Consider the following 27,643-nt stretch of genomic DNA (forward strand, 5'->3'; position numbering starts at 1 on the left):
CTCTCTCTCTGTTCTGAAACTCTGTGTGATTTTGTTGAATGAATGGATGAACAAATGGGAAAAATAAATCACTTCCTGACCGCTGTACCTGGTACTATATGCAACACTGGGGATATACGCACCCAGGCAAACCACTCCCATATAATTCCCGTATGCTACCAGAGAAGGGCAAGATTCCAGGGGAGCAGAAAGAAGGGGGGTGCTGATTGCTGTTTGCAGATGGGGCTGGAAAATCTGCCCAAGCCTCATCTCCCCTCGTAGTTAGGGAAACTTCACGTTCCCAGGGCTGGTATTTTATGCATCTACGAACAGTGCCGAGCCTTCCACCTAGTCTCGAACCTGAGCAAATATATGACAAACAATGAAGGACTGTAGTAGAAGTGATGGGGTCTCTGTCACTATGGTGGGGGGCATAGCCTTCCCACCTCCCGTCTTTTCAGTGGAAGTGCGGAAGAGGGACGCAGGGCGCTGCGGCTGCCCACAGGGGCCTCACAATGGTGTTGGCCCAGAGGGAGGGGGAAAGGGTCAGTGAGCAGCAGTGGCCCAAACCGTGGCGCTCTTTAGTGAGGGGTCAAGGGATGTTTAATGTACTGCCTGGACACCAAAGTTCGGGCACGTCTTCCCGAAGCCTACTCCTGTCTCCAGAGGTTGGGAAATAGTTCTTGTTTTAAGTTGTTCCCATTTTAGAGCAGTTCCTCTCATTATTTAGCATTCTTTGGCCCTTTATAAAATTCTCTGTACAAATAAGCTATTTCTATTACTCACTCTTCTCAACAGGAGTCTGAGGGAATCCTGGGCAGTGACCCAGCCCCATGAAAGCCCTCTCTCTAGAGAGTTCCAGTTTGGTTTTGAGGGACTGCAAACAGCATTTCATTCATAGTTTGGAAGTTTATTGGAGGCAGGAGGTGGGATGGCTGTCATAGCCCTACATGGCTATCTTTTCAGAATCACCAGCCTGTGTTGCCCAACAATTTGAAGGAGTCAGGGTAGGATGATAAAAATAACAGTTTCTTCCACTTGCTAGTTTTGAGACAGTTCATGTTACCGAACCTTGCCAAATTCATGTGTTTCTCACATGTAAAAGGAGTGATCTGCAGACGTTTTTGTGAGAACTACTACTTTTCATGGAATCCAAGAAGAATTTTTTAAAAGATTTATTTATTTGAGAGAGAGAGAGAGAGAGTGAGAGAGCACATACGCAAGTGAGGGAGTGTGCGTGCAGGGAGGGGCAGAAGGAGAGAATCCCCAAGCAGACTCCCCGCTGAGCCTGATGTGGGGTTCTCATGACCCATGATATCATGACCTGAGCCCAAGAGCTGGACGCCCAATGAACTGAGCCATCCAGGTGCCCCAAGATGCAATTATTTTTAAAGCTTATTTTTTTAGTAATCTCTACACCCAACGTGGGGCTCAAACTCATGACTCCAAGATCAAGAGTCACATGCTCTATTGACTGAGCCAGCCAGCCAACCCCCAAGATGCAATTTTCTTTTTAAGATTTTATGTATTTGTCAGAGAGAGAGAGAGGGAGAGAGAGAATAAGCAGGGGGAGTGGCAGAGAGAAGGAGAAGCAGGCTCCCCACTGAGCAAGCAGCCTGATGCGGGACTTGATCCCAGGACCCTGGGATCAGGACCTGAGCCGAAGGCAGACACTTAAGCGACTGAGCCACCCAGGTGTCCCAAGATGCAATTTTTAATGTACCACTAAGAAAGGACAAAAACCAAAACAAAACCAAAACAAAAACAAAACAAAAACCACCCCCTGCTAATTAAATTATGACATAATGATTTTTGATAGTCCTGGACAAGGGACAATATTAGCCTTTTGCTGCTTTGAAATTCTTTCATTTATTCTGAAGAACCTGGTAATTTCTCTGCCTTCCGTTATAAGCTTTGTGTATTGTAGGCAATCCTTCTACATGTATTCCAGTAATAAAACATAACACGCCTTCATCTACTTGTGATACCCTCTGATCTAAGGTGGTGGTGTAAAGCTCACAATTGCTGCTTTGCAGAAATATATGAAATTGAGGCCATTTTTCTGATGTCAAACATTTGCCTCACTAATGGTACCCTATTTCAGTGACTTTCAGCATACAAGATAAATTTTCGCTTCAGTGCCAAATTGTAGTGTAATATTTCTAAAGACATTTTTTAAATAGCAATTAAACTCAACAGGTGAAGTACTAACAATATATATAACTTGAGTGAAGTGATGAAAATGTGAACAATCAGAGCCAAATTCATGCATGTTAAGACTGCCGTTTGACCTATAATGATTATACGACTGCCTAGATTGTAAAATGTACAATTCAGAAATGTTAAAATATGAAAAAAATGAATTTCAGATGCAGTGAAACACGGTAAATAAAAGAGCATATATTGTGGGTCTTGCACCCAGTAGATGCCCAACAAATTTCAAGTCCTTTCCCTTTTAAAATAAAGAAGGAGAATGTGGTGAATCTCAAAGGTGCAGGGAGGCTGGACCTCACTTTTTTTTTCAATAAGATACTGTATTTAAATCCGACTCCTGTTAGATACAATTTACATTTCAGAAACATAAAATCATGAATGATCTCCAGAGAAATCAAAGTATTTTTCCAAACACTATGTGAGTGATGACTGCAAATTCTTTGTTGCAGCCCCTTCTCCCTACCTCCTATTGAGAGATGGGGTCTTTTTTCCTACTCTCTTGGATCTTGGCCAGGCCTATGACTGCTTTGTCTAACAGAATAGGATAGAAATGGCATTGGGCCAGTTAGATCTAATATTTTGGAGGACTGGAAACTTTTTCCTCCTCCTTAGGACCTGTCACCATGCTATATGTAAGTCAAGGAGCTACATGGAAAGGTCCACAAGGAGGAGAATTGAGGCTCTCAGCTGACACTCCAGCAGGGCAACCAGCCAACTGCTTGGACTAACTTGCCAGCCATCTGAGTGCACCATCTTGGATGTGGATCTTCCAGCCCCAGCTGATAGCATGTGGGGGATGACAGGAGGTCCCTGCTGAGCCTTGCCCAAACTGCAAAATCATAGCCAAATGATGACTACTGAGTTTTGAGCCTCTAAAATATGGGGCAGTTTGTTATACAGCAATAGATAATTGAAATTCACTACCTTGTTAATTTTCACAGATGCTCTGAGCAAGACCTGTTCTAGAACCTCAAGGAGTAGGACAGGAAGTGAAACTAGATCTTCTGATCCTTGGTCTGGGGCCCTTGCATAATTATTCTGCACAGTGGAGTTATTAGCAGCTACACAGGGCTTGTAGGGCTCCTACTGTCTTATTCCTTAGCTCTCATCTGACTATATGATGAGAGCCAATTGGTCTAGGCCAATTATGGTGGGGTCAGGAAAGAAATAAAAATAAAGAACACTCAAGAGTGGAAAAATTTCAATCTTTCAATCTCTCTTTCTCTCCTACACACACACACACACACACACACACACACACACACACACACTTTTAAATATCAGTTGGAATTTGCGAGTGGACTTTATGAATTAGATGCAAATGTGCTTGTGATACTCCCAAGTTTTCTGACACATCTGGTGGTGACCTCAAGGAATAATATCCTAGTGGAAACAAGCTAGAGTCTCAGGGGATTCATTCATATCAGTCACAGATTATTCAGAATGGAATCCCAAGTAGACCTAGATTACCTGTTGACAGACTAAAAACACAGGGAGTGGAATTAGTCACGTCCTTACGACAGAAAGGCTCCACATAGGGATAGAAGTCTGGTTGACCACAATGTCACTTTAGACAGGAACCAAGTATATTTCATACTCTTGTTCCCTTTCTATGCCAGGAAGTCAAGCTCTTTTGCTTCCACATCCAGCAGCCCGTGTGCTGAGGCTATGGCTTGTGCGGCACATCAGAGCTCCCGGTAAGAGTGTGTGCCCCTGGGGGAGATATCTACGTCTAAACAGGCCAGGCTGTCAAGTATTTCATCTTGCACTGCAACGTTCAGCTAAAGAGGCTTAAGAAGACAGATCTTCTTTGTGTCAGAGAAACTCTGAATATCACTGAAGCGGGAAGCCCTTTTTTAATAGGTGTATATGTAGGATGCTATCTACCACGGGTATGAATGTTAGAAACTCGGTGTTTAATTTATTTTGGAAATCAAGAAGGGAAGGGAACATAAACTTAGTGTTGAATTCAATACAAATAGCTGTTGCTTATCTTTGCTTTAAAGCTAGAGCACTTATGAAACTATAATTCTTTCCCATGGCTTGCTGGCTGATGGCAAAGCTCCCATTTCTTAACAAATCAGTGGCATAAGAGACAGTGCCCTATGGCACATGGACATAATAGAGAGGAGTGGAAAGTACAGTGGAGCAAGGGGTGGAGGTGGGGGCAGAGGCTGTATAGACCACTCTTCAGATGAGAGGTTAAACAAGGGGGTCTGGCTGTTACTGCAGTTGGGCGATGCAAGGAGAATCGAACTTCTCTACACAGGAAAAATTCTATTTCTGTCATTTTATTTTTTATTTTTTACAAAGTTATAGCCAAACTCCTCTATTTCAAAAAGTTAAGCTCAGGCAATTTTAGTAATCTAGAATAGGAGCTGGAAAACTATGGCACCTACAAGGCAAATCCAGCCCACTCCCTGTTTTTGTAAATAAAGTTTTATGGAAACCTCGCCACACCCATTCATGTATGTACTGTGGATGAGTGCTTTCCAATTGCAGTGGAAGAGTTGAGCAGTTGCTCCTGACATCCTAAGACTCACAAAGCCTAAAATATTCACTATGTAGTTCTTCATATAACTAACTAACTAACTAAACTGATGTACACAATGAGAGATTTAAAAAAATATGTAGATGCTTGAAAGAATAAATTTTGATAATCTGGAAAACTTTTAAGTAATGGAGTGTATTCTGTTTCTCGATAAAGTATCAGCCATACATGAATGTGGTGTGAGACTTCAGGACACCAATGCTATGGCTTCGTAGGCACTGCATGTAAATATTTCTTCACTACCCACATCCCCACATTAGTTTGTCCTTTCTAGTTCCTGGCCTCAGCACTCCTCTTAGGCCCCTGCAACAGTTTCTTATCTGGTTTCTAACTCTTTATTCTTCTGTGCTAATCTATTCAAAACACTCTTATCCCTTGAGTCTCGCCAGGAAAACTACCCATCCTGTTCCTCAGCACATACCAAACTAATATATCCACTATGGGCAAGAGATTGTGCTAGATTCTGAAGGAGACTCAGAGCTGGGGTAAGGGAGTTTTTGTTCCTAAAGTGCTTAAAATATAAGGAAGGAAACACAATCGACTTACAGAAGGATAATTTACAGTATAAGGTATTAAATGATGCACAAAAAAAAAGGTTTATTGGATTTCATATAAGGAAGTGTTGGCTGCTTTGTGGACTGGTCCTGGTGAGGGTGGAATTTGAGAGGAAAGGGTGTTGTAGGAAGTTAGTGATGCCTGACTCCGTTCAAAGCCACCTGAATTCCTCATCTGAAACTCTCCGTAGTCACTACCCATCCATCCCACCTTCCCCAACATCCCTCACAAATAACCTCTCCCCTTAAGATCTTGGTGCTTTCTGGACTCTAATATTTGGACATGTTATTCCGAGCTTATCCCAACTCGATCTATTATTTGAGGGACAAATTCTTCTTGAAGCTTCCACACGGGCATTCATTCCAGCGCGTGGTCCCCTGCGGTCCTACTGCGCATGCCTAACGCGCGGCTCACACCTAACCCGGCTCGCTGCCCACGTTCTCCAACACCAGAGCTGGCCTGTGCCCAAGACAAGTGCACCAATGACAGGCTTGGATGTTAAATTGCTCTGAGACCCTAAATGCTTTTTCTCAAGACTTTTACTTATTTCACTGCGGATCAGTAATAAAGTCCACAGCCTGCCACGGGTCTGCAACCCACAGTACATAGCACTGCTCTAGTCTAACCTCATCTCTTCATCTTGCAAGTCATCAAAGCATCTATTGTCCATTTTAGAGGCTAAAAACTGGTGGTACATAGGCCGAATTTGAATTAATGGCCAACATGTAACAATTGGGAGATTTATACGTCCTTGAAAAATTGGCAGTTGTGGCCTCATCGTCCCATATTCTCATATGACAGTCACTGGCTGGAGCTGAGCAGACCTGACTCTTTAGAAATGGCATGAACTCTCCAGTTCTCCCTTGTTCCCATCACACTTCCTAGTAGTCTCTGGACAGCTCACCTCTCTCTTTTTTGTGCTTACTTGAGCCCTGTAGGCATTTGTGGTGGCCACATTGTGCATTCTGTGATGTGATTTCTGCCACTTTAATTATATTATCACATACTCTAATTACTTGCTGTGTGCTTGTTTTGTGTTCCCATCTAGGTGCACAGTCCTAGAGGGGAGAGACTGTGCTCTGTACTTCTCAATCTCTCTCAGTAGATGGCACAGTGCTATGCACACTAACAAGTGCTTAATACAGTTTTTAAAGATTATACTTTTTATTTGAGAGAGAGAGAGAGAGAGAGAGTGAGAGAGCAAGAGAGTAGGATAGCCAGCAGGTGTGGGGGGAAGGGGAGAGGGAGCCGGAGAGAAGCAGAGCAGTGAGCCTCACAGGGCTTGATCCCAGGACCCTGAGATCATGACCTGAGCCAAAGTCAGATGCTTAACTGACTGAGCCACCCAGGCACCCCAGTGCTTAATACTTTTTAAATAACCGAATGAACAAATGATCGATTTTGTTTAGGTTATAAATCTAAAGTACAAATCCTATGTCAAATAAACACAGTAATTTTGTTAATACTCTCCGGTGGGTTAGAGGCAGCTACAAATTCCCTGACACCTCCTTCCAGTGACAGATGGGGGTCTATTTCCTCTCCCCTTGAATCTATGTTGGCCTCTGACTGCCAGTTCTAGGACTAGACTGAAAGAGGATGGGCAGCTTCTATGTGGTCTCTTGAGAATTCTGACTACTCTTTGGAAGAGACCATGTCGAGAAACCCTGACAATCCGTGGAGAGAGGGAGGGCCCAGCAGAGCCAAGTTGTCCAGCCATTCCTGCCAAAGCACCAGGAAAAGCGAATAAAGTTGTCATGGACTAGCCCGGCCACCAGCAGGATACCACATAGGAACCACATTCAAGGTCATGTGAAGCTGAAGACCTGCCCAGCTGAGCCCTGAGCTGGTCCCCAACACTCAAAACTATGAGATATAATAAAATGGTTGTTGCCTTAGGCTCCTAAATTGTGGATGCAGTTTGTTACTACACAACAATGGATACACGAAAAAGAATTTAGCCCGAGTTATCACTGTTTACCAGAATAGCAGTTTATTACCAACATTCAAGTCCTTACTTATCTTTTGAAAGTTATGACATCCAATGAAAATGATAATGCTTGTCTGATGTTCGAGGTAAGCGGTTGAGGCTGCTCAAGCAGGGAGAGGCTGACCTGAGAGTTTTGCCACTGAGATAATCAGTGTCTCTTGGCATGCACATGGGTGCAAGTGAGCACTTGCTGATGCATAATTCCACTGTCACATCCTTTAGTAATGGAAAGATAAGTCATATCTTGGTCTCTACAGCAATTCTGCTGGGTTATTAATTTTTTTTCATTTTATATGTTACAAAGATATCTATCCACGATTTTGTGTTTTTTTATTTTATTGTTATATTAGTCACCATACAATATATCATTAGTTTTTGATGTAGTGATCCACAATTCATTGTTTTCATATAACACCCAGTGCTCCATGCAGTACGTGCCCTCCTTAATACCCATCACCGGGCTAACCCATCTCCTCCTCCCTCTCCCCTCTCAAATGATTTTGGTCTATATAAGTAATCCGGCCATAATTCTGTATTTTATGACTTTGTTTCTGTGACTGTTAGGTTGTGGAATATGAAGTTTTATAGTCTTTAAGAAATGGTTCATTTCAGTTGTTAGATCCTAGAAATCTGTAGGTCTTTAAAAGAAGTGTACATTTTTAAATAAAAGCTTATCTCCTTCCCAACAATGTTTTTAGTTAATCACTACATTTTTCTTCCACCATTCTTATCATGTTGTGAAAATCAGTTTCTCAAAGAACTGTTCTCAACTATTCTCATGTATTTCTCAATTTCCTGTTGCAAACCCTGGGAACCAGTTGGCAACAATGGTGATTCAAGCACAGAGAGACAAGATCTAGACTGGCTAAAGCTGGAAAGGTAATGGAAACGGAGTTGACAGTTACTTCATCCCTTCCTGATAATTTGCCACCATGAAACACACAGATCAAAGGGTTCCAAAGAACATTTTTCAATATTTTGTTATGGCCACTTTGTAATCATTTAACCAATGATTATGCAAATCCTGTCCTTTGAATGCAAAAGCTGTCCTTGGGCCAGAGGTTTAAAAAGCAGGAGGGGTAGGAGACTGTGCATAGAGAAGAGATAACAGTAGAATATGATGATGTAAAAACCTCTGGAATTGGGGCACCTGTGTGGCTCAGTTGGTTGAGTGGCCGACTCTTGATTTTGGCTCGGATAGTGATCTCAGGGTTGGGAGATGGAGCCCCGTGACTGGCTCCGCGCTTAGCGAGGAGTCTGCTTGGGATTCTCTTTCCCTTTCCCTCTGCCCCTCCCCACACTTGCATGTGTTCTCTCTCTCTCTGTCTCTCTCTCTCTCAAATAAATGAATAAAATCTATTTAAAAAAACCCTCTGGAATTATTTGCACATCATTTCTAAAAAGAAAACAACACACACACACGGTAATAAACAGGAGAGAAAACTTTTCAAAACTAAACTGGGGACAAAGGAGTACTCATGAGAAACTGAAGACCCATAGTGAAGAGAGATAACAAATGAACAAAATATTTTTGTCTCCCCTGTTATGTGTTTGTGTTCTGGTTCATGCAGTCACATAAACATAAATTCAAACGTACATGAATTAAAACAATCTCTGCCCACAAGTGGTTCACCATCTGGTGAGGTGGGAGGTAGAAAGAGTTAAAAGTAACTATATTCCAATGGGGTAAGTGCTACATGAGTGGTGTGGAAAATGTGCTAGAAACATAAGGAAGAATTAATTACACTGAGGAAGTGGGAAGGGGCATTTAAGCTGAGTCTGGAGGGTGAGTAGGATATCTCTATGTATAGCTAGAGGAACAGCATTTCTGGAAGAGAGTTTTGCTTAAGACACGATGTGGAAGAATGAAGGAACAGAGTAGTTTCCGGAATGGCAAGATGTGAAGATCATATTAGGCTTAGTCATAGGATGAGTTAATTGAGTGAGGGGTGGGGGAGAAACGAGGGTGCAGTGGCTTGCAACCTAATCTAGAGTTCAGAGCCAGATCATGAAGAGACATGCAAACCTGGCTAATGTGTTTGGATTTTACCATGTAGACAATGGGCAGTCAGGAACCTCTTAGAGCAGAGAGCGTGCCATGAGCATGTGGTTTGGAAATATCACTTTGTCCTGGCACTGCCGGTAGGATGATCATGGATTTGCCTTTGGAGCAACTGCCACAGTTGCACTTTTATGTATGTTGGCATGATTATTTGATTACTACTAATTAGAGAACAGAACACCATGTACACAAGGTCCATGTTTGCTCAAAACAGTCTCCCCATCACCAAGCATAGTGCCTGGTACACAGCACAGTTTCAATGATGAGTCATTGAATGAATCAAACCATTCAATATTAGTGTAGGCCAACGAAGAGGTGATGAAGGCCTAAATCAAGGCAAGGCCAGTGACAACAGGGAAGAGAGAACTTTGATTCACATGTCTAAAATGAAAGTCCTGGGTTAACTCCTACAGGTTAGGAGAAAGGATGGATATGAAAGGGGGACTCCAAGGTTTCTAGGGTAGGTGACTGGGGGAAGGGCAATTGTTAAAGAATCAGGAGGAAGAGAAGTGGGTGATGTTGAGAGGGGAAGAATTTGGTGGTTTCCATGTATATTTGAGAAGCCTACAGGACATCCAGCTAGAGGTATGATGTAGGCAGCAGGCAGAATGTCTTGGTAGAAAGAACTGAAAAACCAGCGGACCCTGGATTTGGGCTTTGTCATTTACCAGCTCTGTGACACAGGGCATGTCATTAGCTTAACTAACTTTAATTCAGATTTCTATCTTATAAAATGGAAATAAGAATCTCTGCTATAACTAACTTAGGATGATTTTATAATAATCTAAACTTTAAAAACATTGCAGAAAGTGATTTCTAAGGATTTTATGAGGACTCATACTTGTTATTATCATTACCCTAAAAGACTGCAGTGCATCCCTGAATAGAGCATGGCACTAAACGGTTCAAAGTCATAGATTTAATGCACCTGGGCCACCTGACTTGGTAAGAGTTCAGGTAAGTCCCTCCCTTCTGGCCAGCAGCCTTGTGAATGGGTATGACAGCAGAATAGTCTAGGCACATCATAAGTAGAAAAATATCTCTACATATGTCTTCTACCAAGAGTGACATATTCCAATTTTAACAGAATGAGGAGATATTAATACGAGGATTAGGGTATATGGTGTATTGCTGGTGATGAGAAAACAACTCATGCTCAAATGAATATATCCTTTTGTCAGGTTCAGAAGTCTTTCCTCTTTTTGGAAAGCTAAACACAAGTCCCTTTATTTTAATACACCCTTACTTCTAAAATTTTCACTTCCTTCTTCAGCCACCATCCAGGACCTCCCCCCTCTACACTAGGCCCATGGACTCAATGTCTGATTCAGGTAGGGGTGAGTCACTCCATGTTACTTCTTCCAGCATCTGGATTTTCCCTAGAAGACACCAATCTGCTTAGGATCCAAGAGCTGAAAACATCTCAGCATTTTGACCTTAGGTGGGTCCTAAGGTTCCATGGGAGTCTGGCAGATAGGAACAGAAAAGGGCCCTCAATTCTGATGATGGATTTCACGATTCCTAAAGCCAAACTCTACAGCAACCTTGGCCTGACATGGAGGCAGAGGTGTTGGAGGCAGTCTTCTGTTAGCGACTGGCTCCTGTCCTCAAAATGGGCCTTTGCATGGATTCTGAGGAGGAAGGAAAAGTTAAGTTTCTGAGAAAAATTGATAGGGCTATATCTTTCGCCTGTCTCAAGTTCTTTGATGTGATATAAAAGCAATAATGTGCCTGGGAATGAACTTATAAACAGTTATTTATTTTATAGCATAATAAAAGTGCAGCAAGATTGAATTGGGGTTTAGACAAAGGACTGGGAAGGCGGCGGTAAGGAGACCTGGTCTTTCTTGCCAATGTGCACACCATGTCCATCTTCAGTAAATCACTGCGTGGCTCTGGAACTCAGTTTTTCCACCAGTGAAACATGGGTAGAAGGCTCACTATGTGCTAGGCTCTGTTCTTGAGCTTGGGATATGTCAATGAACAGAAGAGAAAAAATGATTTCTTTCATTCATAAAACTCATATTCTAGTGAGAGGAGAGACAATAAAAAATACACATCCTAAGTACATTATTTTGTATTTCAGAAGTTAATAGGTGATGACTCCCCTCATCCACACCATGTAAACAATAATGTACACAGGTTATAGGTTGTAATGACTCAACAAAATAGAAGAAAAAGCACGTAGCACTCAAATGTTACTATCATATTTTCTAATTAAAATTTCTAATAATTACCATTATTATATTTTCTTTAAAAATTTTTTTTTTTTAGTAATCTCTACACCCAACATGGGGCTCGAACTCACAACCCAGAGATCAAGAGTCACATGCTCTTCTGACTGCACCTGCCAGGTGCCCCTTTTTAAAATTTTTTATTATCATACTTGATAATCTCAAATACTTTGACTCCAAAATCACGATTCTCAGCTAACAGGTGTTATCATGACAAAGGGCAATATTTGAAAATCACAGAGAAAGCCAAGGATATAGTTTGGTCCAGGTGGTTTGCTTCAAAACATGGCCAATTACAGCAACAGTGATGCCTGCAGAAAGAGAAGTGCCTCTAAGATTCACACAGAACGGACATCTGCGGGCTACATCTTTAGTTCCAGGAGTTAAAAAAAAAAAAAGATTTATACATTTTAAAACAAAGTTTTTTAATTTTATAACAGGTCTAACAAGCCTCCAGAGGCTGGCTCTTGGGAGAATGACACACCTGAGCAATAATCAGAAAAGGCAGGATTGTTTCCTCTGGGGATCGATGTTAACAGATTTGACTTTTTCTTTTTCATGCCAGACACAGCGCCCGTCTGGCAGACGTATGAATTTCAGTGCCTCGCTTACAGAACTGCTGACCTCTGTGGGAAATGTTTAAGTCCTTGGATGTAACTTATTGTTGAGCAAACAGTATTTCTGGCACTAAAAACATTTTGGGTTTATATTTGTTTCCATCAATCTTTATGCAATGACATTATCATCGCTCACCTACTACAGATATTTCTGAACTGAGACTTCTTGAAAGAGCAGAAGGTTGGAGAGAGTATATATTGAAATGACCAAAAGATTCTGTTGCTTCCCCCCCACCCCCCGCCCTTTGCTTATAGAGGTCATAAAATCACTCATGGGACAAGACATTTTTTATTAGAAAACAGTAAAAGCAGCTCTGGCTGGTCTTCTTCCTGTATTAGGTAAATGCTATACATTTTGAGGTTGATACTATAAAAAAAAAACTATGCCTCATTCATTCATTCACTCACTCATTCATTCTATTCATCATATGTTGAATGTTTGTTATGTTCCGGGTGCCGTGCTAGGTAGGCACAGACAAAAACTAAAGAGCTCACAACTCCAGAGAAAGCATTCTGTCTATGAACACGAGGCTGGATTGCCCAGAACCTAAAAGAAGGTCATTTCATTAACTTCACAGAGAACTTGGCCTCACTTCCAAAATGCTGCCAGGAAAGCTGTGTTGCCAGGACTTTCGGAGGCTGCTGGCTCCCAGAGAGGATCCAGGAGTGATCTGGGAGGGAGTGGGCTTGGTGCCATGCTGGGGGCAGCAGGATCATTAAGTTCACTAACTGCTTGCAGGGGAATAGGGGTAATGGGCCAGAACCTTTCTGGAGCTTAGTGTTCAGGAGTTTGACTAAGTCCTCAAAAGAGCATGTTAAGCGATTTAGGCAAGTTTATTTCAACTCAGCAAAACTTTACAAAGGGACTCCAGGGGAGCAAGTTGGGCCTGGATGTGCAAGGATGAGCATTAAGCAGTCCCTGCCTTCAGGGAGCTTACAGTTCAAGTCATATCTCAGGATGGGCTAAGGGCAGGGGGAAAGCTTGATCTGGGGCTCACGACAACATCAAAGCAGTCCTGCAAGAACAGATGAAGGGACTGAGGCTCGGAGAAAGGCAGTAAGTTGGCTAAGGATGCCATGAATTATAGCTGGTTCAGTCCCCAGAGTAGCTTCATTCATTCCTTCAGGTTTTCTGGGTCTGCAGATACAGACTTTCAGCCAACTTTCTGGATCACAGGATTCGTATGCATGCAGCAGGAAAATAGAAGAGTTTGCACATATTGAGCTCTTACTCTGTGTCAGGCGCTGTCCAAAGTGCTGGTGCATATTAAGTATTTTATATTTATTATCTCATTTAATCCTCACAAACCATTTGTACAGGTCGGGGGGTGGGGACCATGACTGTCTCCATTTAACACAAGAGGCAACTGAGGTATAAGGAGGCTAAGTTACTAGCAAAAATCCATATACTCAATAACTTGATGAATCAGGATTCAAATTCTGGTTATCTAAAGATTGCTATTCCTACTATACTGTTGCCTGGGACAAGCTCTTTCCCTTTTGGGCATGTTGAAGATTGATATCAAATAAGTATTTTAGCAATGGGACTTCTGGCAGACTATGGATAAATAATTATGGTAGCAGATCTAAACCAAGAACATCAGAAGGATTCTATCTTTATCAGAAGGTCAAGAAAGCCCCCTGTTGATGGCAAGCTGGCTTCTCATATATTTCTTTAAATTTCAACCTTGAAAGACCTTCTATCCATCCATCTGTCCATCTACCCATCAACCATTAGGCAAACATTTGTGGAGGAGCCACTATATGCTAAAGATGCAGGGGATACAAAGACATACACAGTCCCAGCCCTCAAAAAAGTCATCATCGTGTGTCATGGGGGTCTTGCAAAAAAAAGTTAGGACCCAGTGATATGCATGTTCCATATCAGGAAGAAGCAGAGTTTCGTGGGTGTACAAAGGAAGAAGCAAGTAGGTCAGCTTGCAGGAGTCAAGAACTTCCAGAGGGGCTAACATGTAAGCTGAGGATGAAAGCTGCTTAGAAAAACATGGCAGCTTTGAATGTGTGTATAAAAATTGAGGAGCAGTGAGAGGGTGAATGAGTGGAACATTCCAGAAGGCACTGGCAGCATTTGGAATGAAAGACACTGGAGTAGGAATTAGAAGACATGTATTTTCCTCCTGGGCCTGGCATAACATAGAAGTATGACACTGGGTCAGTCACTTGCCTGAGACTTGCTTTCCTCATTTATTAGACAAGGATATTGATATTTAGTTGACTTCTCACTCACAGGGATATAAGTGAACATTTCTGTACTTTTTGAAGAACATTTTATTAATGCAAATTATTATGATTATAAATGAATTTCTCCTCTCCATTCCCCAACTGTATAAGGACAGGTTTTAACTACAAGGGGAAAAAAAAGGAACCCATGGCTATCAAACAAGACTTAGGAAAAATATGTCTCCTGTACAATGTCCAGATTTTTTACTCTCTGACTTCCGTCTTCCCAAAGTCCACACCACACCTTGTCATTAACTAGTGTTCATTTTTGCTTTTTACATTTGACCTGTTCTCCCCCTCGTTTTTAACTTCACACTAGACTTTTAGACCTGCCCTTCCCACTTCCCCAGGCACCATTTTCATTACTTTTGTTCCTGTGGTGTTGACTATGATGACTAATGGATAAAAATCCACAACAAACTCTGGGAACTTCATGAGTTAACTTGGGCTAGGCTCTGACTCTCCACTAAGCACACCAGGATGAAAGCATTCAGAAAATGAGCTTCCATTTTGTCTCTCTGGTTTCCCCCTTCATTACAGATGCTTGCCCATCTCGGGTTCTCCTATGGGAAGACTTCCCTGGAAGAAGAGAGAATGTATGGCTGTTTTATTAGGACCAGTGGCGACTGCCATTTGAGGTTCGGAGCTGAAGCCCAATTATCACATTTATTGCATCAGATGCTTCAATCTTTGCTAATTCTGGGGTGCAGAAATACCACACTTCCTCCTGGGATATAATCTGTCTGTGAGAGAAGAAATATGAATCTGTCATGTGGGAAGGGATTAAAAAAAAAAAAAAAAAGAAAAGAAAACGAAGGCTTAGTGGCCTGGAGACAGAAGTGTTCTGTAATGGTTGCTTTGACATACCTAAGAAGTTGCTCAGGAAGTGGAGCAGAAGTACAAGGAGAAGGAGAGGGACAATCATAATGGTCACCTGTGTCTAATGAGGGCCTCCTATGGTCCAGGCACGATACTCAAGGCTGTACTGGGAATGCTCATCCGGTCCTCCCAACAACCCTCTGACACAGACACAATTCTTGTCACAGTTTTAGGGATGACAAATAAAGAGGCTAAATGGTTTGTCCAAGGAACTATAGCTCGTCAGAGATGGAAGCAGGATTCTATCACAGAGAGAAATATCAGACACATGGTCTCCTAGGCAGGCTACACATTGGGGTCATTTGGGGGAGTTACTCAAACTATTGATTCCTGAACAACACGGAAGATATACTGAATCAGAAATTCTAGGGATGCCACCTAGCTTTTAGTTTCCTAAAAGCTTCCCTGGTAGTTTTGATGTTCATCCAGGTTCGAGCACCTTCGGAGGACACAGGCTTTGTATGATCTGAAGGACAGACCCAGTACAAATATGGGGATAGTGCAGGGAGACAGATTTCAGCTCAGTGAAGGAGAGGAGTTTCTAACATGAGGGATGACCTGAGGTGGCAGGTGCTGCTCCGGGAGCGAGTGGGCTTCTTATGCTGTGGGGCCTGGAAGCCAGCACAATATAGACATGGTGATATTTAAGTCACTTCTAATCTCAATAGTCTTTGAGTCCCAAACATTAATTCACTCAACTGGTATTCATTGAGCATAAACTATGTGCTGGCTAGTGTGCCAGGCACTTTTATTCTCCCAGTGAACATGGAACACCGATAATTTCCACCTGCCTTCCTGACCAATGGTAGTGTGTAGTTTTGTCATTTGAAGTAGCCATGAGAGGGTGGTCCTGTACCACAGCTCAGCATATGTGAGGGGTGTCTTTTGCCCTTGTTTTTTCACTCATTGGTTGACTGATTTATAAACCATTTATTGATTGGCTACTGTGTGTTAGATGGCTACCTAAACACTAACATTTGTGCTCTTCCTTCCATATACCTTTCACAGGTGTCACTGCCTAGGCAGGGACCGTAGGTCCTAGCACCCTTTGCAATTAGGTGTGGCCATGTGACTGGGTTCTTGCCAATAGAACGTGAACAGTGATGTACACACTTCTAGACTGGGTCCATAAAAGCCTCCCATGAGGCACTCCTTCATACTCTTTTTCTTTTTGGCTGGACTGAACAGAGAAAACCTCTAGGGAGACTTTGGGAGCCACTTGTTGATGGTGGCAGAGCCTCTGCTGGCCTGGGTAGCAAAATGATTGCATGGATGAAGGTCATCCTGCCCATCTGTCAAATATGCCTAACACCGTTATCCATGCAAAAATAAGTGTATCACATTGGAGCTTTTATATATGACATTGTGTGTTATTGCGATTAGCCTACTTTCATGTAGGTCTATGAATAAGACAGACCTTGTCTGTGCCTTGGAGCTTATAGCAGCATTGGAGAGAACAATTACAATCAAGGTTGTGACAAGATGAACTCCCCACAGTAGCACATGACAGGGGCATCTAAACCATCATCCTAGAGGATCTCAGAAATTCCATCTGAGTTGAGACCCAAAGGGTAAACTGGAATTCATCAGAAGGGGAGAGAGGAAGGACATTTCCATCAGAGCACAGCCTGTAGCAAGAAAGTACATTGGGTGTTTGAGGAAATGAAACAAGTTCAGTAGGGCCAGAGTGAGGTCAGGGACAAAGTTGGGTAGTGGTAAGGGATGTTGCTGTAGGGTTCAGATTATCTGCCAGATCAGCAGAGGGGAAAAAAGAGTCTCATGTCCCTTTTAGATTACTGGGCTCAGAGCCCCAGCTTCACTGAGGAATACTTTCCAAGTCAGACTGTTCTATATAGTTCCCCATTTTCATTCAGGCCCAGTGTGAAAGCCCAAAGTATATGTGTGTGTATGTGTGTGTGTGCTCATGCACATATGCTAGTAAAAAAACGGAGGCAAAAAAAGGGAAGGAAGAAAGTTGATTCAGTCATTTTGAACTGAGTCATATCAGAGAGGCAACAGAGGGTGTTGGTTCTGAGGGCGGTGGCGGTCACCAGCCGATGCTGGAGGAAGGCCATGGCACCAGGGGATTTATGTGGTGGGATCACCAGTCCCGGCAAGCTTAACAGAAATGAAGAGTACCAGCCCAATTCTAGTTTAAACAGACAATATTGAAACCCTGCCAGGAAGAATCTGAGCAATATTTTGCAAACTTTAATAACAGCTCAGAGAAACCGATCAGAGCATTTGGCTTTGCCGTGCATTATTGCTTAGCTGGACCCATGTAATAGCAGAGAGAAATGAATCTATTTTTTTCCATTTGCAGAGAATAATATTTTTCTTCCTCCCAAACGGAAAGGAATTCAGTAAAGTCTAAATGTATTTGTTTTGTTCCTTATTTCAACTTCTCTATAAATCACCCATAGGGTTTTGGTACCCACTGTTAAGGTAGTTGGTTCACTGCCTGAAATATCTTCTTATTGGAAATTGTATTCTATAAACTGGAATTTCATATAGTTGAAACCTTAATTTGTAGCTTTGATACCCCACTTGCCAGGCAGTGACTATGAGAATGAGGTAGGTTTTTGGATATGCCGAGTAGTGGGAGAGTTCCATACATCATTTCCCTCTGGGACAAGGAAAATTGACAGCTTTTGGATCCACAAAGACCATGAGATGGTTTTGGAACCTGAAATGGGATCAAATCCCAGATCTACCACTTATGACCTGGGTGACTTTGAAGACAGGCCTGAAGCCCTCTGGGATCCTTGCGCTCGTAGGTAAGTTGGAAAGATAAGGTAAGGTGCATCAAACGTCTGGGATAGTGGCTGCCTTTTAGGAGAATCCTATAAAATGGCATTTCCCTTCCTCTCCCTTCTCTTCCTTAAGGCAGAGAGGAGGGTCGTGAAGCCCAGGACAGCAGCACAAATACTGTTTTCACGTTGGCATGTGGACTCTTTACTTCCAGCCCTGTGAATGGGAAAGCTCCATAGATCACTATCAGTTCTGGCAAAATAGGCAGATCAGGGGATAATGTGGGTTGGTTAAATGTGAAGGTGCTTCCCACAGGGAGAAAGGTATCTGGAGAATCCAAAGGACGAGGTGGACTCAAGCACATAAGGGCCTTAAAAAAACAAGTTGCCAGCTAGTTCTTAGAACGGGCTCCCTCAGCTGAGCTGCTCAGATTTGGTTCAGCTGCAGGACAAGTGAAATGCTCTGGCCTCCCTTTGGGGAATAATGTAAGGGAAGATAAACTGAGATCTTTTACTCTTAGACAGATGAATATTTTCCAAAGAAAACAAAGTTAGGAAAAAAAATAGCAGGGAAGAATGTAGGAGAGATTGATTTTTCTTTAGGTAGGACTGCTGGTTCTTCAATTGTTTTTGGTGACAAGTCTGTACATGAAAGGGGTTGGAACATTCTTTCCCATTCATTAGTCTCTGCTGGCACGTGATCTCCATAAGAAGCCTTCCCTGACTACCCCTCTCCCTAAAGAAGGTATTTCCTTACCTTGCTTTATGTTCATCCTAATATTTATCATCATCTGAAATGACACATACTGATTTGGTTTTGTGTTCATAATTTGTTTTCCCCAGTGGAATGCACCTGTGATGGCAGGTACTCATCCAGCGTACCTACTGTATCCCTAGTGTGTGATGCCTGATACAGAAATATGTATTAGAGGAAGCAATGAACAAAATAATATATATTGTGTATAGTGATTGCCGGCTATAGTTTTAGCAGTTAGGGGGACAAGTAAGTAAAAATAAAACTATTGCTACAAAATAAGACATATAAATAGATACTTCTCCAGAAAATACAGCCAATTTTTTTCCTGATTTATAAGTACTTTTAGAAGCAGAATTGATTTTTATCCACTTTTCCTTACATAAGTATCGTCAAAAAGTTCAATGTTTGGCCAATGAATTCCAAGTTACATTTAGATAAATATGCTTACATTTTAGAATTTCATCCCAGTTCTTGGTAATCAGAAAGTATTATCCAAATAAGCTGTCATTTGTACCATTATTTATCTTAAAATCCACTCCACTGTCTCAAATGCATAAGCCTTATATTTTAGGGTCAGTATGATGTCACTATTAGCAAAAAACTGTACATATTATAAACATTTTTTAAATGAACACGATTACCAAAAATCTGCTTTTTCACATGTGTACTGGTGTCTACATGGTTTAAATGTTTTGATAAAGGGAGAATGGATTTTCATCAGGCAATCAAAAGTCTCACTACAATGTGAAAGGGATCTAGGCAGCTGGAATTGATACTTCATAAAACACTTCATACTTCAGGGTAAAATTTGTTCTGCTCTTGGATGTTGGGGTCATATTTAAAAAGTAGATTGGAGGTGGGGCACCTGGGTGGCTCAGTCAGTTGAGCATCTGACTCTTGATTTCAGCTTGGGTCACGATCTCAGGGTCCTGGGATGGAGCAATACGTGGGGCTCCATGCTCAGTGAGGACTCTGCTTGAGATTCTCCCTCTGCCCCTCCCCCACCCCCGTGCACACTCTGTGTCTCTCTCTCCCTCTAAAATAAATAAATACATCTTTTTTTTTTTTTTTTAAAAAGTAGATTAGAGGGGACACAAAAGAATAAGGACAACCCTGACTGGCAGTTAGTGCTACGATAACCCACCTAGAGGACAAGCAAATGAACACCCAGCATTCACGACTCGCAAGGGACTCTCCATTCCTCCTAAGGTGGTATGTGTTGAATTTTCTGTCCCTGACCCTCATTCCCTCCTTACGCTCTGCAAAAAGAACAAAGTAGCCTACGCTAGAAAGACGATGTAGCAGGAACTGTACACTTTGACTCTGGAGCAGATGTTCTGGCCACAGATGACGTGACCTGCTATAAAGGATCCCTTCAAGCCTCTGTAAATGTAGATAGGAATAGCATCTACCTTGTGGGCTTGCTGTGGCTTGAATAAGCTGATGGTACAGGGCTTACACTTAGTAAGTCCTCAACCAATGTGCGTTAGCAGTGACGAAAAGCTATTTGGTGACTACTTCATACCCTTCGCTGATCCATCCACAAATCCCACACTGCAACGGTATTTGTTTTATTAAAATATTGAAGCAGAAAAGCCCCACTGAGCAGCAGCATTCCATTTGCGAGAGAGTCCTAGCAAAGACTAGGGAAGTCAGGCAGCCTTGTGCTTTCACAACATTAAAGCAATTATACCCTGCGTTATTAAACTCCGTGGTCTCCAGTTCAACTTGGGAAATAATAAGAATTAAATACAGCCCAAACAGTAGCACTTTCCTTCGTCCGTGAAAGAGTGGTACTCAACAATGAAGCTCTCTAGCTAAATTACCAAGTTCAGGGCCTAAATTTAGGATGGGACAATTTTGAAACAGTTGATTACTGCATCTAAGATTATGGATGTTCTTGTGAATTGTGGAAACTGATGAAATAAATATAAAATGGTGGATTATTATGGGCACAATTATGGGAAAAGCCCTGCATGGGCTGCCTGGAGTGGTTCTACATTACTATACAGAAAGATTATTGAAAAGTGATCACAACTCATGCCTACGAAAGACACCACAAACAATATGCATCTTCTATGAGAAATTTGACAGAGGGACTGAATAGAACAGTTTATTTCATCATTAAATCTGACCCTTAAGATGAAAAGACATGTTTTTGGAGATTGGAACCCTCCCCTATGCTTCCCTTGGATGAAAAATCAAAACCAAAAAACATTGATTCACAGCACAGAAAGCAGGCAAAGCGGTATCACACAACATAGTCAGAAATTTACCTTCCTGGTTTCTAATCAGTTCCCAAGAAGGCCAGAGGACCGAATTCACATTTGTGCTTTGGCTTAAGACAGACCCCCCCATTTTTGATCTGTGCATTTTCAGCCAGTTTCTTGCCTCCCATGAGCCATGCTTTCCCCATTGGTAAATGGATGGTAGACATAGGACTTTCTTCCTAGGGTTGCTGTAAGGCTCTGGGTGAAATGTTTACATGAATTATTCCATTCAACTCCACTGTAAATGCTCCATAAATGGTAGCCACTCTCTGTAATTCCATTCTGCCTCTGCAACTTAAAAACTTTGTGACCTTGGGGAAATTATTTAATTTCTACACGCAGCTGTTTCCTCATATTTAAGAAGATGATGATTAATGATTGTACCTACCTGACCAATTTGTTGGGAGGAATGAATGAGCTAGGTATAACATGCTTAACATCAGACATATGATAAACCTTTTATGTGTTAGCTGCTATGATTATTATTATGACTACTACAACTTATTAATTATTTTAATACTGCAGCTATTTTAAGAATCAATTAAGTCCATGGCAGGGGACTAGTGGGGACTGACCTTTCCTGGGATGTGGTCCTGATCTATATTGTCAAACTGATATGATGGACACCTTAGATTTGCATGTTCCTCTCCAGCTCTGCGGCCTAGAAGCCCCATCTCTAATCTATGGGTATGCCAAGATGAGCCCCCAGAGGCTACATCACAAGGCCACTCAGAGCCTCTCTCCACAGGAAGAACTGGAGGGTGGGAAGAAAGAGGCAGGGGCTGGAAACTGATCAGCCCTCCCAAATTTGTGGGGCCTTGATTGGGACTTTGGATGTCATTGCTCAATGAACTATTTTTGTTATCATTAGAATCATACAAATATAACAATTAAAAGTCAATATTAGAAAAACATTGGTAACTGTGTCTTCCTTCTGTTTTTTCTTCTGATTTTTCCTTTTCCTCATTCCCTCCTCACCCTCTCTTCCAATATACTGGAGCTTCAAAGAAGAGAAGTAGCCATGGCCTTTCCCAAACTCTGACAGGGCTCGGTACTACCTTCTCTATTAAAGTTCTCCTTGACCAGGATCTGAGCTGCCTGCATCTGTGATTGGTTCAAACCCCATCTGTGGAAACACCAGCTTGAGCTTGTGCTTTCCCACCTATAAGATGGGGGTAATAATTCTACCTTGCTCACAGAACCACTAAGAGGGTTACGTGAGATCATACTTTTGACATTTGGGCAGTACTTGGCACATAGTAAAGGATCATATATGCTAGTCAATATTATTTGTCTCAAGTTTTGGCATTCCAGTGTCAGAAAGTTAATAATTTAGTCAGCTAGGATTTTCCTCTTTTTTTTCATTTTGTTATAAGATATATATAAGATAAAATTTACCATCTTACCTAATTTTAAATATGTAGGCCAGGGGCATTAAGCACATACACTTTTGGTGGGGCCATCAATTCCGCCTAGTGTGTGGGTAAGTCCCATGAGATTCTGAATCAGACCTTGTGACTTGCCCAAAGTTACACTGAGTCCTGGAATCTGTATGTTCTACTCCATCAGAATTCCCCAGAGTTTGGAAGGATGTCTTCTTTCTCTCATGCAGACTCAAGTTTTGGAATGAGTAGTGAAGTCAGGAATAAAATTATGGCATTCATTTAGTCAACACATTTATTCCATAAATACTTATTGGGCATCTACCTGTCATGGATGCATGCAAGAAATCTGGCAAAGAGAATCTCAGTTATTCCTTACAATAGCCATATTGGTATTTGGTTGGTTTTATCTTTTTATTTTATAAATGAGTCCGTGGAGGGCCAGAGAAGGTTGGTAACTTACCCAAGACCACAAAGTAAATAGTGGAGATCGGATCCAATACCAGGGGAACAGAACTCCAACATATGATGGTGAATCTGGTGACGGGATTTATTAAGGTCTCCTAGGGATTTGTTTTGCTTTTGTTTTTGTTTTGCCTTGAGCCATAACAACGTAATACCAAAATGGCAGAGTACCTTTTTTGTTACAATGGGAAAGAGACACAGACTCCTTTGTGAATGAAGGGTACCTGAAGCAAAAAGGAATTAAGTCTCATGTTCACAGACAGAGAACATTATTGAATTATCTTATGTCTTGGGGATGGGAGTGCTGATGGTGGTGGTGATAATGATGGTGCTGATGATGATGTTGGTGATGATGAAAATGCTAATAACTATCAACCATGAAGTGCCTCCTACATACCAGGTTTGTGTTAGGTCCATTCATTGATGCTGGGAATACACTAGTAAGACAGATACCAAGATACTATACCTATTATCATGGAGTTTATAATCTAATAAGCAATAGGATATGTTATCTTAATCCTCAAAACAACCATATGAGATTAGAATGATAACAGTTATAGCAAAACTACCCTTAAACTTCTATTTAGAGCATCTCCTATGTTCCCGACAGTCTTCTTGGTGCTTTACACACAAAAGTATGTCATTCTGAAGATTACAGAACTGCAATGAGCATCAGTTTCCTCATAACAAAAATGGGAACAAATGGGTCTGTCTTACACCAAAGACTTTCTACCATATTCTCCTCTCTTAGGCTAAGCTCTGCCTTCATTTTCTATCCAGACCATTTGTTACTTCCATCCTGGGTTTAAATCCCAATATCTTGGACCAGAAAGCAAAAGGGGTTGGATGCTTACTTTCTAGCAGCTACTAGGTCTCTGACGATGAGAACACCTTTTTTCCCCCTTCTGTCCCTTAAAAGGGAAAGCTGGGAATCCCAGCCAGACCACTGACTATGAACTGCCTCATGGGGGCTGTGTGCAGAAGCTTGGTTTCCTTGTCTTCTTCACTCTAAAGTGTCCTGGATAAGCCCCTTCATAGGGGCTGGGCTTTTTTCCTAGGCATGATCTTGGTCATTCTTCTGCAGGAGTCAGGGATATCTCTACTTCCCTGAATACCCTATGCAAGATGGTGATAAATTCATATAATATTACTGGCTATTTCAGCTTCCATAGCACTTTCTCATAGGTTGTCTCAGTTGATGCTCATAAAAACCCTGAGGATATCTTTATTTTATGGAGGAGACTCAGGTGGCTCTCCAGAGAGGCCCACATGGGGAGGAGCTGGTTGACACATTTACTGAAACTTCATGAGCAAGTCTGAGCCAGAAATGCCCAACCCAGCCACTCTTATATTTGTAACCCTCATAGGAGATAATAACATTTGTTGTTTTAACAGTTAAATTTGGGGGCAAATTGTTATGCAGAAATAGATAATGAATGCAAATTTTGAGAGCACAGAAATTCATCTTCAGAGTCAGAGAGTTCTGGATTTGCATTCCAGTTTTGCCAGTTATTAGCTTTGTAACCTTGGGCCACTCATTCCATCTCCCTAAGTCTCAATTTGCTCATCTGCAAAAGGGGGAAAGTAATAGTACTTATGCCTAAGTTTCTTCCCCCCAGAGTAAATAAAATGATGCTTGTTCAACACAGTGCTTGGCATACAGTAAGCAGTATTTGGAAGTTATAATTATTAATATTGCTATTACAGTCTTTTGAGCGCATTTCAGCAAATATTTGAAATACTCATTCTTCTTAAAGTACCAACTACAAGCTTTGCTTAGTTGGATTATACAGAAGGAATCTTTTTATGAGGAAGACATGTTCAGAGAACACAGGTTTTGCCTGCTATTGCCCATGGCGCTGAAGGACATGCCAAGATTAAAAACCTCTAACTAACCAGCAGCCAACTGAGTTTTCTTCTCCTTGTCCACAAAATGCTGATGAACAGCATTTTGTAATGTGATTAAGATCACCCTGAAGAATGAGTCCTCCATCACCCCCTCATTCAATCACCTTTTCCCCCACCAGCCGGAGCCCAGAGCTGGGCTTCCTCTTCTCCTACAAACAATCACCTGACCTCCAGCTCATCAGTTCCATACCTGGGACAGTATTCATTGATTTTAGGGGCCAGAGTCCAACATTTTTCTCGAATCTGTCTTTTTATGGTCCACACTAGGGTCCAAATGAATTACATACTCATTTTCTGGCGTGACATTTTTTGATGTGACAGTGATTAGAAACTCTTCCACCTTCCCATCTGCATACCCATGTTTATGCTCTTCATGGCTCTATGACTCATTCCACCTCTAAGTTGAGGGCAGCTGTGGAAGACAGTTTCCCTTGAAAACCATGATTTATCTGCAGTCATCATCCTCAGAACAGAACTCAATAAGGCAACTTATCTCTCACAACAGTGTTCAAAGAGATGAGTGACCCCTTCCCACACTGACGCTTCTATATTTTTTGAGAACACCATTTAGCTCATTTCTTAGACCAAAATGATAGGTCAATCCAGATTTATTACAACATATGTTTTGATATGACTATCTCATCAGGCAGTGAATGACTATCATGGAGAAGTTTAAGATGACTGTACCTTGTTGGAAACAATCCTAACTAATAAGCTGCATAGGGACATTGCTCAGGGATAAGAGGTTTGACTGTTGATCTTGGCTTGCTCACCAATTAGCTATGCGAACTTGGGCAGGTAACTACATGTCTCTGAGTGAACTCAGTTTCCTCATTCATGAAATGGGGAGAATAATACCTGTTTCACCTAGTTTTCAGGGTTTTTAGAAAGATCAAATGGGATGCTATTAATAAAAGTACTCTGAAAATAACAATTTAAATACCTTTAATTTATATAAACATTCCAGTTGTAACAAGAAACTCTACAATAAATTAACCAGATTTAACCAGCAACCTCCCATCCACCACAAAACAATGACATTTGAAATATATGTGCAATATGTATAAATCAAGCTGTATGGACAAAAAAAAAAGATTTTATGTTTGGCAAAAAACTCTATAGAAAGAAAGCTACACAAACATGGCAGAATGTAAAATATAAGCAATGTCAAAAACCTTAAAGTAGGCATTATCTTTTTTTAAAAGATTTATTTATTTATTTGAGAGAGAGAGGGAGAGAGCGTGTGTGCACAAGAGTCAGGGAAGGGGCAGAGGATAAGGGAAAGAATCTCAAGCAGACTCCCCACTGAGTGCAGAGCCTCACGCAGGGTTTGATCTCAAGACCCTGAGATCATGACCTGAGCCGAAATCAAGAGTCAGACGCTTAACTGACTGAGCCACCCAGGTGCCCCAAAGTTGGTATTATCTTAAATCTGCAAGAAAGTGAGGCAAATACACAGAACAAGAAGCAGGAAACCTCCCATCCTAAATAATCTAAGGCTTCAAACAGTCTAATCTTAGAATGGGGAAACCTAACTGATTAAGGAGTATGTAGGGCTATGCTCAAATTCCTTGATTATCAGAAAATGTAAGCATCTGGCTGTAAACAGCCAGATACCACTTTACACCCACCAAACTGGCCAAAATTAGAAGTCTGGATAATGACAACCACTCCAGAGGGAATACAGACTGGTTCACCCTTATGAGCTGTAATCTGACACCACTTGGTGAAATTAGACACGAAGGTACCTTAGGACCCAGGAATCTCCATCCTTGGTCCAGAGCAGAAAAATTCTTCCCAGGTCTTTGTATGAGGCAACCCAAGCATATGTAGGGTTGTAGCTAAGTAAAATGTGATGGAATGCTAGGCAGCATTTAGGACTATGGACTAGAATATACATAGAGCAACATGGAGAGATATCCAAAATAGTATTGAATGGAACAAAAAGAAACTAGGAGGTCTATAACAGAATATCATTTGCATGGATTATAAACACTCACAGAAAACAACAGTATATATTAATAATATATCAAACACACTGGAGTTTTTGCTTAAGTGGGAGGGGGGTAGGATGGGAATGAAATTTGGCAAAAGAAGGGAGAGGTAAACCCTACAAGAGTCCCTTGAAAGACCTGAAAAAATTGTATGCCATGAACCAAGTAGTATAGTTAAATAATATAAAAATTATATACCCAGGTGAACATATACACCTGCAAGGTCAAAAGCATTTGCAACAAAATAACTGGTTATTTCTGTATACTTCTGGAATGGGATTCAACTATTATTTTCTTCTTTCGTGTATGTGCATATTCTACACTTTCCATAATGGACACACATTTCTTTTTTTTTAAAGTTTCTATTTAAATTCCAGTTAGTTAACATACAGAATATTAGTTTCAGGTGTACAATACAGTGATTCAACACTTCCATACATCACCTGGTGCTCATCATGACAAGCGCATTCCTTAATGTCCCTTACCTATTTAACCCACCCCTCTACCCACCTCCCCTCTGGTAACCATCAGTTTACTCTCTACAGTCAAGAGTCTGTTTCTTGGTTTGTCTCCCTCTCTCTCTCTTTTTTCCTATGCGCACTTTTGTTTCTTAAATTCCACATATAAGTGAAACCATATGGTATATCTTTCTCTGACTGACTTATTTCACTTAGCATAATACTCTCTAGTTCCATCCACGTCATTGCAATGGTAAGATTTTATTTTTTTTTATGACTGAGTAATATTTCATTGTGTGTGTGTGTGTATATATATATGTATATATATGTGTGTGTGTGT

The 27,643-nt window shown here is 41.4% G+C and overlaps 1 protein-coding gene across 7 annotated transcripts in view; it reads right to left on the reverse strand.

Annotated features, from left to right (window-relative positions):
• Window positions 1-27,643, reverse strand: part of SAMD12 (sterile alpha motif domain containing 12) — a 378,670-nt gene that overhangs the window by 23,459 nt on the left and 327,568 nt on the right. Inside the window, exon 5 of one of the 7 annotated variants that reach the window (XM_073893136.1) lies at window positions 11,802-11,893. The exons of the other annotated variants lie outside the window; for them this stretch is intronic. Within the exon in view, the coding sequence (XP_073749237.1) occupies window positions 11,817-11,893 (77 nt within the window). The 3' untranslated portion in view covers window positions 11,802-11,816. Of the gene's footprint in view, window positions 1-11,801; window positions 11,894-27,643 lie in introns of those variants that run through there. 7 annotated transcript variants of the gene reach the window in all.

The sequence above is a fragment of the Callorhinus ursinus genome, unplaced genomic scaffold (assembly GCF_003265705.2).
Source record: "Callorhinus ursinus isolate GAN/ISIS: 27379988/994484 unplaced genomic scaffold, GSC_fseal_2.0 scaffold5, whole genome shotgun sequence".
Classification (NCBI taxonomy): domain Eukaryota; kingdom Metazoa; phylum Chordata; class Mammalia; order Carnivora; family Otariidae; genus Callorhinus; species Callorhinus ursinus.